Genomic DNA, 17,681 nt, shown 5'->3' with positions numbered 1-17,681 from the left:
AGCATCTTGCTCTTTGGAACTTGGACCCAGACCTGCCTCCCCAGCAGCCCTGGGAGAGTCCTGGTGTCAGTAAGAACTCTGCCATTTACCCCGTCCTTCATAGTCTCATTTCATCTGTCAGCTGAGAGGTGTTATCTTCCCAGTTTGACTCTGTAAATGGCAGCTGATGAAGAACACGGACACTAATGAGCTCACAGGCTGCTGTCGCAACCAGAATTCTCAAAAGGCTTTCTCTGGCAGATAATGGTGGAGTTGGGGGGAGCCACGGGCTTCCATGAGGCTCAAGAAGAAAAATGAGTCCTGAGGAGGTAAAGGAGTGGAAGGGGAGCGAGTGGTTGCAAACGAGGTGGGAGGGATCCTTACTCAGCCTTCATAATGCAGCCATAACTGCATTATTTCTAAATGATCCATGCAGAGCCTGGGTTATAATAAAAACACTTATAAAAGTTGTAAAAGAACAACCCTCCATTTAGGTGTGCCATACTCCAGGAAGGTGTTTCTACTGACCATTCCCCATCACCACCCCAGCTTAGGACAAGGTCAAGTGTCCACTCCCTTCCTCCATTCATGGCTTCTGAGCTTACTCTGCCCATGGACCCACCATTGTGTCTGGTTATCTGTGTTCTAGTCCATCTGTCTCTCATGCTTGAGGTCCAGTGCTGTATCATATTCATTCCTGAATCCCCAGGGCCTGGTGCTAGAAGGGGTTCAGAAAATGTTCGTTGAATAAATTTTATATTAAGAGTTACCAAAATGGGGACTTCCGGTCAAGATGGTGGCGTAGGTAAATGCGGTATCGCGTCCTCCCACAACCACATCAAAGTTACCACGAAACTACAGAATAACCATCATTCAAAACCACCTGAAATCAAGCTGAATAGAAGTCCTACAACTACAGAATTAAAGCAGCAGCCACATCCAGACTGGTAGGAGGGGCGGAGGCGGACAGGCTGCTCCCACACCCAAGTGTGGCGGATAAAAATCAGGAGGACACCTCGGCTGGGAAGGTCCTTCCTGAGGACTGAGGGGTCCCTGTCCCACACCAGGTGCCCCGCTCAGGGTTCCAGTCCCAGGAAGAGAATCCCCATAACTTCTGGCTGGAAAAACCAGTGGGAACTGAGGCTCAGGGAGGCTGACCCGGCTGGAGCCCCAGGCAGCTCCTTAAAGGGCCCGTGCACGGACTTATCAGACTCTCTCCCTCTAAGCTTGGAGGGGAGGCAGCCCGAGGGGCGCCAGAGTCATACAGGGAAGAACTGAGCTGTTTGGCACTGGAGCAAGGGCTGGAGAGGGGGCTTTCTCTGGGACAAACATGCTGTAAGAGGCCTTTGTTCCTTTGGTGAGCCCTTCCCTGGGGCGGCAGACAGAAGCCATATCTGGGACTCCAGCAACCTGGCTCACACTGGTAGCCCCGCCCTGGTGACTCCCTGAGGCCCCGCCCCGCCCCACCCAGCTTTCAGGCCCACCCAAGCTGTTGCCACTTTCTTAACCATAGGATTGGCCTGTCTTGGATCCTGCTTCAGGTTTTTCCTAAATTCTTTCAAACAAGCAGCATCTGGTCTCAGCTAGCCCCATACCTCTTGTTAAGTAATACACAGAAACAAACACAGGGAGGCAGCCAAAATGAGGAGACAAAGAAACAGGTCCCAAATGAAAGAACAGAACAAAATCCCAAGAAAAAAACTAAGCGAAATGGAGATAAGCAACCTAACAGATACTGAGTTCAAAATACTGCTTATAAGGATGCTCAGTGAACTTAGTGAGGGCCTCAAGAGCATAAAAAAGGACCAGTCAGAAATGATGGATGCACAGTCAGAAATGAAGGAGGCATTAACTGAAATAAAGAATAATTTACACAGTTTCAATAGTAGAGTATGTAAATCCAAGAAGCAAACCATTGATTTGGAATATAAGGAAGCAAAAAACACCCAATCAGAACAGCAAAAAGAAAAAAGAATTCAAAAAATGAGAAGAGTGTAAGGAGCCTCTGGGATAACTTCAAGGGTACCAACATTCGCATCTTGGGGGTGCCAGAAGGAGAAGAGTGAGAACAAGAAATTAAAAACCTGTTTGAAACAATAATGGCAGAAAACTTTCCTAACTTGGTGAAGGCAACAGACATACAAGTCCAGGAAGCACAGAGAGTCCCAAACAAGATGAACCCCAAGAGGCCCACACCAAGACACATCATCATCAAAATGCAAAAGGTTCAAGACAATGAGAGAATCTTAAAAGCAGCAAGAGAAAAGCAGTTAGTTACCTACAAGGGAGTTCCCATAAGACTGTCAGCTGATTTCTCAAAAGAAACTTTGCAGGCCAGAAGGGAGTGGCAAGAAATATTCAGAGTGATGAAAAGCAAGAACCTACAACCAAGATTACTCTATCCTGCAAAGCTGTCATTTAGAATCGATGGACCTATAAAGAGTTTCCCAGACAAGAAAGAGCTAAAGGAGTTCATCATCACCAAACCATTATTATATGAAATGATGAAGGGTCTTTTTGAAGAAAAAGATAAAATATATGAACAAACAAAATGGCAATGAATACATATCTATCGACAATGGAATCTACAAACAAAATGAACAGTCAGAGCAGAAACATTCTCATAGATACAGAGAACATTTTGTTGGTTGCCAGATGGGAGGGGGGTTGGGGGAATGGGTGAAAAAGGTGAGGGGATTAAGAAGTACAAATTCATTGCTAGACCGACAAACCTCAAAGGGAAAGGGGTTGTGGGGGGGTGGAAAGAAATAAACAAAAGAACTTATATGCATGACCAATGGACACAGACAATAGTTTGGGAAAAGGCGGGAGGGGGGCAGGAGGGGGGAGGAGGGGGTCAATGGGAGAAAAATGAGGAACATCTGTAATACATTCAACAATAAAGATTTAAAGAAAGAAGAAGAAGAAGAAGGAGGAGGAGGAGGAGGAGGAGGAGGAGGAGGAGGAGGAGGAGGAGGAGAGGAGTTACCAAAATGGGTAATGGGAGAGTGGAAATTAATAGCCGTATCTGGCTCAGATTTCAGAAAGGTCAGTGGGCTCAGTTAAAGGATGCTATGTGGCAGGGGGAGAGGGGGAAGAATTGGCAGATGAAACCATTTTATAGATATGAAAACTGAGGTTTAGCAGAGCCAATGCCTTGCCTAGGGCAAGTTCATGGGCCTTTTCCTAAAGATACACAGGTTCATTGGAGGCCTCATGAAACTCACCCCCTTTGAGAGAACCGTCAGAGGGCCTAGGGAGGGGATGGATTTTTTTTCTATCAAGTGCCACCAAGCCTTACAAACAAAGATCTCTTGGTGACCTCATGAATGGAACTTGCTAGTCAATTTAGTTTTTTTTTAAGAGACATTAAACTTATCTGGTTTTAAAAAAAATTAGACATTCACTTGTATTTGATAAATGCAATGTTACTAAAATATTCTTTGATTCAATATGGTTTAGATAAAAGTGAAAAAGGAGAATGGGAAATGGAGAAAAAAAAAGAGGGAGGAGGAAATGGAACATAAATAGAAAAAAATAATAAGGCCAAGTAGCAAGGAAGCACCTAGAAGGAGGGAGGGAGGCTCTGTGACACCCTGCAGGTCTCTTGGACTGTAGTATTCAAAGGGAGTGATGACTTGTTAGCATGCTGTGAAAATGTAACATTCTCTTTCTGAATCTCAAACTGTTACACATAAATCACCAAGTTCACTCTCTTATCCTGCCAACATTTACTGGGCCTCTTACTATACACGAAATACCATGCCAGGCCCTGGGGATACAAAGATGCAGTGCCCTGGGGTCAGCAGGGAGAGGTTAGTGAAGCAGCCCAGTGAAGGGGTGAGATGGGAGGGACCGAGGCACAGAGGACCCTAATGCGGCCTGGGTACTGGTACAGAGGCACTTCCAGGAATGGGCACGAGGTGCGTCTACGTGAGGAGGCAGGGTGCGGTAGGGGCATGCTGTGCAAAGCAAACAGTGTGAGCAAGGGTGCAGCTGGCCCGGCAAAGGCTCCAGGTTTGAGGATGCCACTCCCCAGGGCCCCTTGCCCCATGAGTCCCTACTCAGGTGTGCTGCTGGAAGAAAGGAGGGGGCAGTTCTCCTTTGGCCCTTGGAAATTCTGCCTCCGTACCAGCTGCTCCAGCCCATCTCACCACCCTCAGTCTTCATCCCCAGGTCTCTAGGATGGGGCTAGGTCAGTGCCCTGGACCTTAGTGTTGCCCTTAGTAGAACATGAGCTTCTGAAGCCTTCATAGTCATGCATCTGCAATCATGCTTGCCCGGTTCCAGCAGCACCTCCGTCCTCCCAGATTCAGTGATCCCAGGGCAAGGGGGTCAGGACCCAGCCTCTTGGGGGTACCATCTCTGTGCAAACAGGTCAGAAAGCACATTTCCTTATTCTTTTAGGGCTCCCATTTCTGAGGGACCAGCTATCATGCACAAGTGGGATGTTGTCTGTAGATACTGATTTCCCTGCTGGGGACCCCTGGGTTAGAATTTCTACATGGCACAATTTGACCCACCTAGCCCAATTTGACCGCCTGGCCCATCCGGCCCCCCTGAGCCTCATGAGCACCAGAGACCCTGGTGGCCAACTTGACTGTGGGGGAGGTGGCATGGATCACCCTGAAACACCAGTGCAACATTCCAGCTCTCTGTGCACACAGATCATGAGGTTCCTCCTTCCCCAGGGGAGGGGGCACCCCCAGCTACATGCCTACCCCCTTCACATTCATGCCCACTCTCATCTGCTGACTCCTGGTGCCAGAAGAGCTTACCTAACGGTAAGGCAGAGCCTGCTGGGGGGGGAGGGGGGGCACGCAGCTGTGCTCCAGGAGCTAGGATAAGACAGACACCTGAAGCTGGACAGGGCTTTATCTGGGAGCAGGCGGCTGCTGAATAATGAATTCCAACTCTGTCTGCATTCCCAGGCTGCACGCTGGGTGCACACACACACTCACACACACACACTCACACTCACACAGATGCACGCTGGGCTGACAACTTGGAGGGAGGGGCGGGGGCTGGCAGGGCGGCGAGTCTCCGTGAGTGGAGTCGCTGGAAGGAGCAGCTCCGTTCTGTTGCCTTGGTCTCTGTGGGCAGCATCGGAGGGGGCGCAGAGGGAGGAGGCAGCTGCAGAAAGGAGGGCGGCGTGTGAGCCACGTTCTGGGGCTTGCTCCTTCCCTAGCTGTTCCCGCCTGGCAGTGCCCAAGCTCTCTACACCAGCATGGCCCTGCTCGTCCACCTCAAGACAGTCTCGGAGCTGCGGGGCAGGGGCGACCGGATCGCCAAAGTGACTTTCCGAGGTAGGGAAGCCCCTATCTCAGGAGGACCTCAGCTCTGGGTTGACAGGGATAGGGCAGGGCAGGAAGGATGGGTGGAAAAAGTTCTGGCAGCCTGGGGCAAGGAGGCTTTTCATGGGCAGCCATCGGCCCCTGGCTTGACTAGCCATTGTGATTTCTGGAAAATCAGTGACCCCTGTGTTTTCATGTTTGCATTTATGTCTGTCTCTCTCTCACTTGCCAATGTGCCATGCACAGCCCTCTGACTGCAAGGGGTGCTGGAGAGGCAGAAGTGAGGACCCCATCCCTGGGCTCAGGGGACCCGGGACTGAGGGCCCCAGCCCTGTGGAGCCTTCCCAGGCCTCCTCTTGCTCTCTCTCCCTCCAGAAGGTTGGTTTCCTTGGGCACAGGGTGGGGGTGGGGTTTGCAGCCTGGAAGACCCAGACTGGTTCCTGGAGACGGGGTAGCCAGTAGCCCTCTGGGCCCCAGCATGATGGGGATTCTGTTGGCTTCCTGCAGATTTATTCATGAGCAGAAATCCTGTGAGCCCCACTTGTCTCCCCTCTGTCAGTTCTCTTTCTGCCCTCCTTCCCACTTGTGCATCCAGTAACCATTTATTATCATCTGTGTGTCAAGGCTGGGGGCTGAGCGTGACCCGGGCTTTGTCCTCAAGGAGCCTACATCCGGTGGGGCAGGACCAGAGGGTAGACAAATAGGACAGGTATGTGATATGACAAAGATGGGGGCAAGTGCAGCATGCAAGCTACAGAAGCAACACCCTGACCCAGGCTAGTGGTCAGGGAAGGCTTCCAGGAGGAGGTGACACCTCACCTGAAACCTGAGGGACCAACAGGAAGGAACAAATTGAGGATGCAGAGGGGACAGGATGCCCAAGTCTGGGAGAGGAGCTGAAATACAGGAACAGACAGTTTCATGAGGCTGGAACCTAGAGTGGGGTACAGGAACTGAGGTGAGCAAGACAGGCAGAGCCAAGAAGGTGAAGCTGCCTGCACCCCGAGGACAGCGGGCAGCCCCCAAAGACAAGGCCAGGCTTACTTCTGTTCTTCACTTACTTTTGCCTCTGCCTGGCCTCAGTCCAGGGCATCTCAAGGCCAGGGCATCTCAGGCAGCCTTTGACCAGAGGCCAGGGGACTCCTCACTATACAGAGATGGGTCTGAGGGTGGGGTGGGGATGGAGGAGTCGGGGAAGAGCTGAGAGGACACCACCAGATTACAGAAGTGAGTGCGAATCAGCACCTGCGGCGGAGGGAAAGGGCGGCCCCGGGCTGCCTTCCCGGGGCTCTCCAGTGGCAGCCCCCTGCCCACATCCTCCTCCCGGTCAGGCCAGCTCTGGGCAGGACGCTCTGGGATGTCCACGCTGCAGCCTCTGTGCCCAGGGCCAGGCAGGGGTGCAGGGGATCGCAGTGTCCCTGCTGGCAGGAGGGAGAGGGAGGGGGCTGGGCTGCCTGCTGCTTCCCACACCAGCCCGAGGACTGCTTGCTCTGCAGCACCCTGGATCCTCTGCGTGCCACCTGCTGGCTTGGCTGGCATTAGGAAAAGCAAGTGTGTCCTTCCATCTGTGAAAGGTGCCCTGTGTTGGACAGATAGCATGGTGTTTGGCGGTTTAGCTACAGGTTGCTCTGTTGAGACACCTATATCAGGGCAGGTCCAGGCTGCACACCGGTCCCACGTACAGGCTGAGAAACCAAGGCGGTCGGTAAAGAGAACTGCGTGGTGTTAGAGGGGCCGAGGAGCAGTGGCCCCAGCTCACAAGCCCTCCCTCCCAGCCCCTCCAGCCCTTTATCTCCTCCTGGCCACCTTGGTGAGCGCCCTGGCCACCTTGGTGAGCATACTTCATGCCACCTTTTTCTCCGAGCAGTGGGGCTGGCCACACAGGGATTTGCCTCTTTGCAACCTGTGGACTGAGGGAAGAAATCCACTTCCAAGCTCACGTCTGCAGCAGGTGGCCCTAGGCAGAGCTCTGCGGGAGGGGCTGGGCAGCAGGGATAAGCAGATGGCAAGCAGGTTTCCAGAAAGATTCCTTTATGACCACTAGAGATGCCTCAGTCATTCACCTGCTGCAGCCAGCACTGTGACAACAGACACTCAAAAGACCTACCCTATCAATAGCTCAGAGGGCATCGGCCCATCTAGAATACTCCACGGTATCCGGCCCAGAACTGCTGGTGTCCAAGCAGATACGCTGCAGGGAGAAATGAGGAACTGGGGGGTAGTCAGAGGTTCTCCTAATCCCAGGGAAGAGGGAGCCCCAGGTGAGCTGGCCTGTGGGCAGTAGACCCGTGGACCAGACACGCTGGTTGGAACACAGCTTGACTGTCTGTGCCGTGCCTCCCAGGACACTTAGGAAGGAGCTTGTGGGGCTGTGGTGGAGAAAGCTGTAGATATGGGGCCAGGAACCTTAAGTCCGTTCTCCCTGGGTTCTGCCACTTACTTTGCCTCTGACCCTCAGTGTCCTCATCTGTGCCTTGGCATGGTAGCAGCCACCTCTCAGGTTGCTTCAGTGAGGCAGTAGGTATGGAGGGTTCGAGGAAAGGCACTGAGATGACTGGTGTGTCTGTGAGGCGGCCATTCCAGTGCTCCTGGGGCAGACTGCCCGAGACCCTGTTCCCACATGGGTGGGCCTGCACCAGCGTTGTTCCTGGCCACCCCTCTTTTCCTGCCACCCCAGGCCAGTTGACCACCCCACTCTCAAGCTACCTAGCACTAGCCGTACAGCTCAGGGTCTAGCTCTGAGCTCTCACTGCCCCGCCCCCATTCGATCATTCACTGCACGTACTGATATTTGTGCACAGGCCTAAAATCCCGGGAGTGAAGAAAGCACAGCCCCTGTCCTGCAGGGTCAGATAGGGACACCAGAAGGCCTGGACCCCAGTCATACAGGACACAGGGTTGCAGGGCCTCAGCTTCCCATGAACAAAACGAGATATGGTCCCCACTGAGCAGAGGCCTGTAGCCAGAATCAGATGGCGGCTGTCCGAGGCGTCCTCTCGGCCACAGACTGCTCCTCGAAGGGAGGCAGTGTTAGCTTAGGGTCGGCTGTTTTCAACGCCGAGAGCAGTTCTCAGAGTCACACAGCCTCGGGGGAAGGGCCTCTCCTTCCTCTGGTCCAACCTGCCCAGTGCTCCGCCCCCTCAAACCTGAGGGGTACGCGGGCTGAGGGGCACCTGTGACAGACTGTCTGGGCTTTCTTGCCAGAACCCCAGGTTTGGGGATTTCACATGTGCGATGGGGGCTGTCTGGAGGCTGATCTGATCTCCACGTGATCCCCCTGAACTGGCAACTGGCACAAAGGTTTGCTGGATCAGGCTTCCCCCTCGGCCCAGCTGATCTCTCCTTCCTACCCTTCTCCCCATCCCAGCCCACGGTGTTCCCACTGAACCTCCCGCCATTCCCAACAGATTCCAAGCCCTCGGTACCTCCACATTGAGACATTGTATTTCCTCTACCTGGCATGGCTATCCACCCCTCCACCTTGAGGACTCCCGTGAATTTTGTTCATCCTTCAGGTCCCAGCTCCTGCGTGAGTCACCTGCCCTGCAGCCTTGCCCTCCCTTGCAGCGCTGTGGACATTGTCCTCCCACAGACCAGCTAGGGCCCTCTGTGTTCAGGAACGCCCAGCTCTGTGCTGCACCGACACCCGCACCTTTAAAACCGGGATCTGGCCCTGGCCGGTTTGGCTCAGTGGTTAGAGCATCCGCCTGCGGTCCAGAGAGACCCGGGTTCGGTTCCCGCTAAGGGCGCGTACCTCGGTTGCAGTTTGTCCCTGGCCCTGGTGGGTCGTGCGGGTGGCAGCCACTCGATGTGTCCCTTTCACGTCGATGCTTCTCTCTCTCTCTCTCTCTCTCTCTCTTCCTCTCTTTCCTCCTGCTCTATTTGAACAAAAAATGTAAAACTGTCCTCGGGTGAGGATAAAAAAAACAAAACACAGGATCTGACAGCTGTCCAGTGAGCCAGGCAGAGCCCCCGCCTGGTCATCGAAATGAAGGCCGAATGGCTTCTCTCTGAGGCGCTCACTCGTCGGTGGGCTTAGATTCTTCTTCCACTGCGGCACTGGAGCTCTTTGGCTCAGTTTCCCAACCGTAACCCCTCCTCCATTTTTATCCAGGGGGCACCAGGGACTGGAAGAGGCTTGGGAGCCAGGAAACAGAACTCTGGCCCATGCTGCCTCCATCCTCCTCCCAGGCCGCGGCTCTTCCAGGGCCGGAGGGAGAGTGACGTCATCCTCCAGTGAACGAGTCCAGCTCTGGCCCACGGGTCGGAAGCCAGAGGGGCTGCACGTGGCCCTCCTGTCACTGAATGTGCAGGGTGAGAGTTAAAGGCAACCCAGGGACGCCCCGGCCAGTTTGCTCAGTGGTTAGAGCTTCAGTCCCTGGCCCTGGTCGGGTCATGCGGAAGGCAACCAGTTGATGCGCCTCTTTCACATCGATATTTCTCTGTCTCTGTCTTTCTGTCTCTCTCTCCCTCTCTCTCTATCTGAAGATAAATAGAAAAATATCCTTGATAAGGATTAAAAAAATAAAATAAAGAGGCAACCCAGGGACTCATAATCTGCCAGAGAGAAGAAACGTGTACAGACCTAATGGCGAAACATTTCCAGGCCTGAGAGGGCCAGCGTGTGCTAGGGTAGGCACGCATTGCCACGTGTCCCGAGGGTGGCAGCTGCCTCCCAGCTCAGACACAGGGAAGGCTTCCTTAAAGGGGCAGCGGAAGAGGAGGGGAGGAGGAGGCACTTAAGACGGGTCTTGAATAACTGCTTACACATGTGGAGATGCGAGAGGAGGGGTGAGGAACGGTGGTTGTGGGAGGTGAGGTCATGCTGGGTAAAGGACTGACAGGACCAGAGGCCAAAGGAGGAAAATCTCAGATAAGTACAATGACTGGGAAGCCACTAGGTTTGTCTGGAGCAGAGGCTACAGGACCTGGGTGGGGAGGGAGATGAGCTAGGAAAGGAACATGGGGTTGGGGGTGGCTGTGTTCTGGGAAGGGATTGGGCCCTGGCACTGGGGGCAAGACTCCCCCTACTCTTGGCTGTTAGGACCATTTCAGACTCCAAATTAGATTTGTTTGCCTCATTACAATGGTGGAGCTCTCCCTCCTGATGCTGACTTCTATCTGAAGACACCGCTGGCTCCCTGGTGAAGGAGGCGGAGTGTCTCAGTACCCCCAGACCTGTGTGTGCACTCTGGCCTGGCCTCGCACCCCCTCTCTGGGAGGACTTGCCCCACTGAAGGCTGCAGATAGAGGGGACTCTGGGGACAGCGTCTGCTGGCTGTGAACAGCTCCGCGCTTTCGCTGTTTATCTGAGGGTCGTGCCCCCTCCTCCACTCCTCCCAGCATACACAAGCCCTCACCACCCGGGGAGACCTTCTCTGCCTGAAGCCCCCAGTGGTGACTGTCCCCTCCTGCCCAGAGCAAGCAGGTGCAGACCTGGGGAGGCAAGCAGAGCTGATGAAAATTCTGCAGGCTTCTCCTGCTTTGATGAGACTGTGCTTTTTTGATATGGAAATGACCATGTAACTGTCTTCTGCTACAAAAGCCTTGGCAAAATGCTGCTGGAAATGTGGTCAAGAACAGACTTGCAAATAATTTCCCTGAATTGTGATGGCTTGGTCAGCTTAGCCACCTTCCCTGAGAACAGAAAAACTGCATTTCTCCCACCAACTCCCACCCCTGGGTCTCATCCATTTTTTCAAATTATTAACTTTTTAAAATGGGAAATCTCAGATATACATAAGAATAGAGAGAATAGTATAATGGCCCCATGTTCTCGCCACACAGTCTTTAACAACGACCAACTCATGGCCAATCTTGTTCCATTGGTATCCCAGCCTGCTCCCACACCCCTCATTATTTGGAAGCAAATTCCAAGCACCACACCATTTCATCTGTAAGTATTCAGTACATAGTTATAAAAGGCAAAGACTCAAAAAACCCCACAAAATCCACATTTATTACTCCTAAAAAATAACAGTTTTGTTTAATACTATCAAATATCCAATCAGTGATCAAATTTCTAATTGTCTTATCAATGTCCTAAGTTTTTTCCAACTCATTAGAAGTTACATTTTAATGTGTTTGGTAAGTCAGGCATTTGATGAATCATTCACTCATCCTTTCATTCATTCATCCAGGCTGTAACATTCACTGAAGGCCAGCTCTGTGCCAGGTGCTCTTCTAGGCAGAGGGACAGCACTAAATGAGACAACGTGCTCTCTGCCCTCAAGGCAAAGATAATCACTGCACAAGTCACTGTGAGCGTGATGAGTATTCTGGAAAGGGAAGTGCAGGTAGGTGCAAGGCGGCCCAGGGGAAGCCCATAGGCCAGGAGGTCCAAAAGCTGCGTGAGTAGGTGTCAGAGGTCCTTAGGAGGAGACGGCAGAAAAGCACCTGTGACCGGAGGTGAGAGCGGGCCACTCAAAGGCAGCCACCCTGGGGCCATGCAAATGAAGCTGGAAAAGTTCAGAGGGGCTCAGGGAGGAGGTTTCACTGAGTGGAGGACGGGCTGGTATTAAAGCTGGCCCTTGAGCGAGGACGGCATTTCAGCAGGGACAAAACCCCCACGAAGTCCCATTCCAGGCAGAGGGGTCAATATCAGCACAGGCGCAGAGGTGGGGAGTGTGGGGAGTGGGGTGGAGGGGAGGCTGGGGCTCCAACACAGAGGGTCTGCAGTGTCACACTGGAGTTTCAACTTTGCTTTGTAAGTGAATGGGAGTCCCAGAGCCCTTAGCCAGAGAATGGGATGGAAAGATAGGGTTTGCAAAGAACACTCTGCAGGTCAGGAACCAGACCAGAGCCCAAGGGGGAAGCGGGGGCGCGGGGCAGGCTGAGGGCCGTGCCCCAGCAGGCAAGGCTGTGGGTTTGGAGAGGGGTGACATGGGTTCAGGAAGGGGTACCTGGTTACTTGGGTGGTCGGTGAGGCCACCAGAGGGGCCAGGAGCACGCAGAAAAGAGCAGACTGGGGGTGGGGAGTGTAAAGTGGATGAGTTTGCCTGTGGGTCATTCTCGTGAAAATGTCCCCTGGCTAGCCAAAAATGTGGCTCTTACAGTGAGCACCCCGGAAAGTGGTCGGAGCCCATTGGTTTGGGCGTTCAGGTGGCAAGGGAAGGTCAAGGAGATGGGGGATGTGCCGGAGCTCTTACAGGGCTGCGTGGGGGTCAAATGAGAAAGGTGAAATGTAGAAGATGCTTTACAAACTGTAAAGTGCTTGCAAATGTAAGGAGTAAGCCAATCATCCCAGGACTCCTCACGCTGCCAGCCCTCTAGAGAGACAGGAATGGAGATGGAACAGAGTAGATTATGACCCTGGGGACCCCATGGACCCAGAGATTTGCTTGTGGGGTAGCGGAGCAGAGCCTCAGTTGATCCTCCTCTGGACTCCTGCCCATTGCTGACACCCCAATTTCTGCCAAACAGAAGTGGTGAAACCACCTGGGGCTATTACCATTCAGGTGGGCTTTTCCAGGGCTGGCACCTGGCAGGTTCCCCGGGCCGGCACGGTGCCTGGCACAGAACAGACCTGACGTAGAAGTGACAGGAAGGAGCACGGCCTGCAGGTGTGGCAGGAGCAGCTGGGCAGTTAGCAACGGGGACCACTCTGCCCCCAGGTGCAGGCAGCATCAGGCCGTGATCCGCTGACAGTTCCAGAAAGGTCTCCTGAGGCAGAGAATACCATCTGATCATTTTTACCTTTGGCCCCTTGTCTGCTTCCCACCTGGACTGATCCATCTCTAGACACTGGCACAATAGTCTTTGTTTCTATTCTTTTTTATTTTTCTCAAAGCAAAAGGGCTCATTGGCTTAGTTAAAGGTCAGTTTTCACTAAATGGCTTTTTTTTTTTTTTAAGCCAAAATTTAAAATAAACTCAGGACTCTAGTGTTAATAATAGTTTTACCTTACCTCATTTGAGAATACAAAAAAAGCCACCCTCCCGGTATGCCTCATTATATTACCAGTGCCTGGCACAGAACAGATACTCTCTACAGCTTGTGGACCACTGGGACCACAAGCTCTTCCATCTGTCAAGTCCTGGGACCCAGCAGTTGCCGAGTGTGTGGGTAGCACTGTCCTAGTCTCCAGGAGAAATATCACAGTCTTTCTGTCTCAGTGCCTAGGTCTGAAAAATGGAGATCAGAGCTATCAGTTCATTACAGAGACTGAGTGACATCTGGAAGGACATACAGGTTTGAGCTGAGCCAGAGAGACGCATTTATAATCCCCACCCTGTTTCTCCTTGCCTCTCAGACGAACCCCTGACCCAAGCCTGAGCTTCTACTGTATGTACCTCCATACCAACAAGGTGGGGGATGAGGAAATAAATGAGTGGAGGTGGAATGATATTTGAATAAGACTCATGAAAATAAAGAGTTAGATGTTGATGGGACCTCCATCTAGCTGAGAAATGGGGGAAAGGGTTGGAAATGCTGGTGATTTTCAGAGAGCACACTATTTAAGAAACTCAAGAAATAGCCACTTTCTTGGAAAACTCTCTTTGAATTAAATTTTTCCATTCTACCTTACTGTTGACTGTCATTATAAAATTGAATATGTGTTCCTCATAGGGAAAAAGATGTTATTACAAGAGATAATCACAAACAACTAGACAAGAAAAGCATTAGGGATATGGAAGATTTGACAGCACCATCAGCCACCTTGACCTAAGTGGCACTGCTAGAACATTACACCCCAAAACTGAAAAATACATGTTCTCCTCAAGCGCACATGGAACACTCATCAGGACTGACCGTATGCTGAGTAATTAAACAAGTCTCAATACATTTCAAAAGACTGACATCTTACAGAGATGTTCTCTGGCCACACTGGAATTCAATTACAAATTAATAACAATAAGATATTTTATAAAGCTCTAAATATTTGGAAATGAACAATGCCCTTCTAAATAATAATATGAAAACAAACAGCAATTATAAAGTATTTCTAACTAAATGATAATCAAAATACAACATATAAACATTAATAGTTTTAACTACTTACAGCAGGAAAGAAAAAAGTCTAAAATCAATATTCTAGGTTTCTTCCCTAAGAAACTACTAAAAGAAGAGCAAGTGAAACCCAAGTCTTAAAAACGTTATGCTAAGTGAAACCAGCCAGATCCAAAAGACGACATATTATATGATTCCATCATATGAAGTGTCCAGAATAGAAAAATCCATAGAGATGGAAAATAAATTAGTGGTTGCCAGGGACTGGGGGGAAAATGGGGAGTCACTGCTAATGAGTATGGGGTTTCTTTTGGAGTGACGAAAATATTCTGCAATTAGCTACTGATGAATTAAGGTTGAATTTTAGGATTTTTGAATTATATTTCAATAAGTAAAAATAACTACAACCTAAGAAATTACATCCAAGGAGGAAAAAAAAGAAAGAAATCGAAAACAGACAAATGACAAAGAAAACTAACAAAGTCAAAAGTTGGGTCTTTGAAAAAATTAATTAAATAGGTAAACTATAGTAAGTTTGATCAAGAAAAAACAAAAGAAGAAAACACAGTCCTGTCCAGGTGGCTCTGTTGGTTGGAGCATCATCCCATACACCAAAAGGTTGCAGGTTTGATCCCTAGTCGGGGAATATAGGAGAGGTGGCCAATAGGTGTTTCTCTCTCATCTCTCTCTCTCTCTCTCTCTCTCTCTCATCAATCTCTCTCTCTCTCTCCCCCTTCCTCTCTCTCTAAAAACCAATAAAAGCATATCCTCGGGTGAGGATTTTTTAAAAATCTAAAACAAAAGAAAACACAAATTAGTAATATCAGGAATGAAAGAGGGGCTATCATTACATTAAAAGGAAAATAAGAAAATATGAATAATTTTTTCTCAATAAATTTCTACAACTCAGATAAAACAGAAAAATCCGTTGAAAAACACCTTACCAAAACTAACACAAAAAGAAATAGAAATTCTGATGACCAATGATGATGATGATGATGATGATGATGATGATGGATGACGATGATAAACTGCTTTCAGATAAAGAAAACTTCAGGTCTAGGCAACCTCACTGGTGAATTCTAGAAAACACTTAAGGAAGAACTAATACTAATCTTACACAGACTTTCAGAAAATAGAGAATGAAGAACATTTTGTAACTCATTTTATGATACCAAAACCTGATAAAGACCTTATACAAAAAGAAACTTAAGGACTAATATCCCTCATGAACAAAGATGCAGAAATCCTTAACAAGGTATCAGTTCATTGAATAGCAATATATGAAAGAGATACCACACCATGACAAGTGAGTTTTATCCTGGGAATGCAAGGTGAGTTTAAAATTGGAAAATCAGTTTTTACCATGTTAACACAATACAAGAGAAAACCCACCAATAACCACAGGTAAAGTATTTGACAAAACCCAATACCCATTCATGATAAGAGCTCTCAGAAAACTAAGAATAGAGAACCTCCTCAATCTGATAAAGGGAAACTATGAAAACATCCAACTAATATCATACTTGATCTTGAAATATTGAACATTAGGACCACGAGCAAGGCAAGGTTGTCCACTCTCACCACTTCTATTTAACCTTGTACCAGAGTTCGAGCAGGTGCAATAAGGCAAGGGGGAAAACTCATATAGATTGGAAAGAAAGAACTAAAATGGTCTTTTTCACACACATAAAAACTAAAGGGTTATGTAGAAAATTCTAAGGAATCTACATCAAAGCTACCTTAATTAATGAGTGGATTTAGCAAGGTTTTAGGATCTAAGCTTAACATACAAAAAAATATATTTCTATAGAAACCAACCAATTGGAAAGTAGAAATTAAAAAGCAATTACTTTTATAATAGCATAAAAAGCATAAAACATTTAGAAATAAATTTCACTAAAGACATGAAAGACCTTCACACTAAAAGAAAAAATGCTGAGAAAAATAAAAGGAACACAGATACAAAGAAAATATATGGTGCTGATGGATTGGAAGGCTCAGAATTGTTACAATGTCAGTTCTGCACACATTGATCTGTAGGCTGAACACGATCCTAATAAAAGGCACATCAGGCTATTTTGTAGAAATTGAAAATTATTTTAAAATCTGTATGGGCTTGCAAAGAATCTAGGCGAGCCAAAGCAATTTGAAAATGGAGAAGAAAGTTGGAGGAGTCACACTACTTGATTTTATTGACTAGAAACAACATAGCGATTGTGTGGGGATCACACAGGTATTTGCATTTATGGAAATCCATCGAGTTGTGCTCTTAACATCACGGAACATAAATTTTACCTAGTTAAGAAAAATTTTAAAAAGGAGCTAATTACACCTAAAATACCTAAAACTTGAAAAATGTATGTAACATGAGGAAGAAAATTGTTCCTGATTATATAGTACTAAAAATATATTACAAAAAGTGATTCATAGTGGAGGAGACCGTTTTTCTATTTAAAACACAGATATCTATCTAAAGGACTCATTAGTAGAATACAGCCTTTTCCCATTGGGTGATGAACTACGTGCAGGCGTGTGAGCGCTAACATTTCCTCTGTTTGATAGATGAGATAACTAAGGCAAAGCGAGGTGAACTTCTTCCAGGGGTCCTGGCCAGCAAGTGGTTGAGCCGGGGTTTGAACTCAGGCGGGCTGGCCATCCACCCTTCCTACTACCCAAAGGCCTGTAACTGTGCTTAACTCAGCTTTTCACAGAAGCTTCTCTTGCTGATTCTCACAATGGTTCTGGGATGCAGGCTGGTCCAGGAGAATTGTCCCAGTTTACAGATGGTGACTCTGAGACCCCGAGGGGTTGACTAGCCAGCCCCCCTTCCTTCCACCAGGCCCCAGGCCTGCCTAGCCTGGCTCTTTTTCTGCACACAGGCGTGACTGGGCCTCGCTCCCTGGAGCTCTCTTGTGGGAGTAGCTGGTCTTCCAAAAGGAACAGGCTGATCTGAACTGGGGAGAATGAACTCACAGCAGGGCCACCCCGCTGAGCTGCTATGGAGGGGCAGAAGGCGAGCTGATCGGGGGTGTCACAGCATTGCAGCTAGGAATAGGTGCCTGTCAGGAGACCCTCCATACAGTCCATCCCAGCCAATGCTGACAGCGAGGTGCTGCTGACTTCCAACAACAAAAGGGAATAAGAGCGACAGGTCTGAGTGACAAGCAGGTGTCACTCTATCTAGTTCACACTGGGAAAAGAACAAGCGCTGATGTAGACCACAGCGCCAGGTCCTGGGCAGAACCATGACGTCCCTGAAGCTTGTCCTCAGGACTTCTCCTTCCCCCTTAAGTGCTCTCTCAGGGCCCCAGGACCTCCTAGCCCCAAGGTCTTCTTTTTGTGGGCTGCTCCCCGAGGGGACACCCTTTTCACTTCCCCTTCACCGTCAGAACTCACCTGTCCTGTGTCCCGCTGCTCTGCCCTTTGTCCATTCTCAGCTCCACACTTCCAAATTTT

General features: G+C 49.5%; 1 protein-coding gene across 4 annotated transcripts in view; it reads left to right on the top strand.

Moving 5' to 3' along the window:
* The first annotated feature begins 5,031 nt into the window (after nt 1-5,031).
* The window catches only part of OTOF (otoferlin), an 89,919-nt gene continuing 77,269 nt past the window's right edge, over nt 5,032-17,681 (top strand). For 2 of the 4 annotated variants that reach the window (XM_036262469.1, XM_036262468.1), the window contains exon 1: nt 5,032-5,285. In XM_036262469.1, the coding sequence (XP_036118362.1) occupies nt 5,207-5,285 (79 nt within the window). In that variant the 5' untranslated portion in view covers nt 5,032-5,206. The remainder of the gene's footprint in view (nt 5,286-17,681) is intronic. The other 2 variants (XM_036262470.1, XM_036262471.1) reach the window with 1 other exon arrangement.

The sequence above is a fragment of the Molossus molossus genome, unplaced genomic scaffold (assembly GCF_014108415.1).
Source record: "Molossus molossus isolate mMolMol1 unplaced genomic scaffold, mMolMol1.p scaffold_m16_p_15, whole genome shotgun sequence".
Taxonomy (NCBI): Eukaryota; Metazoa; Chordata; class Mammalia; order Chiroptera; family Molossidae; genus Molossus; species Molossus molossus.
The sequence above is the reverse complement of the archived record's forward strand: the minus strand, read 5'-3'. Positions and strand labels throughout refer to the sequence as shown.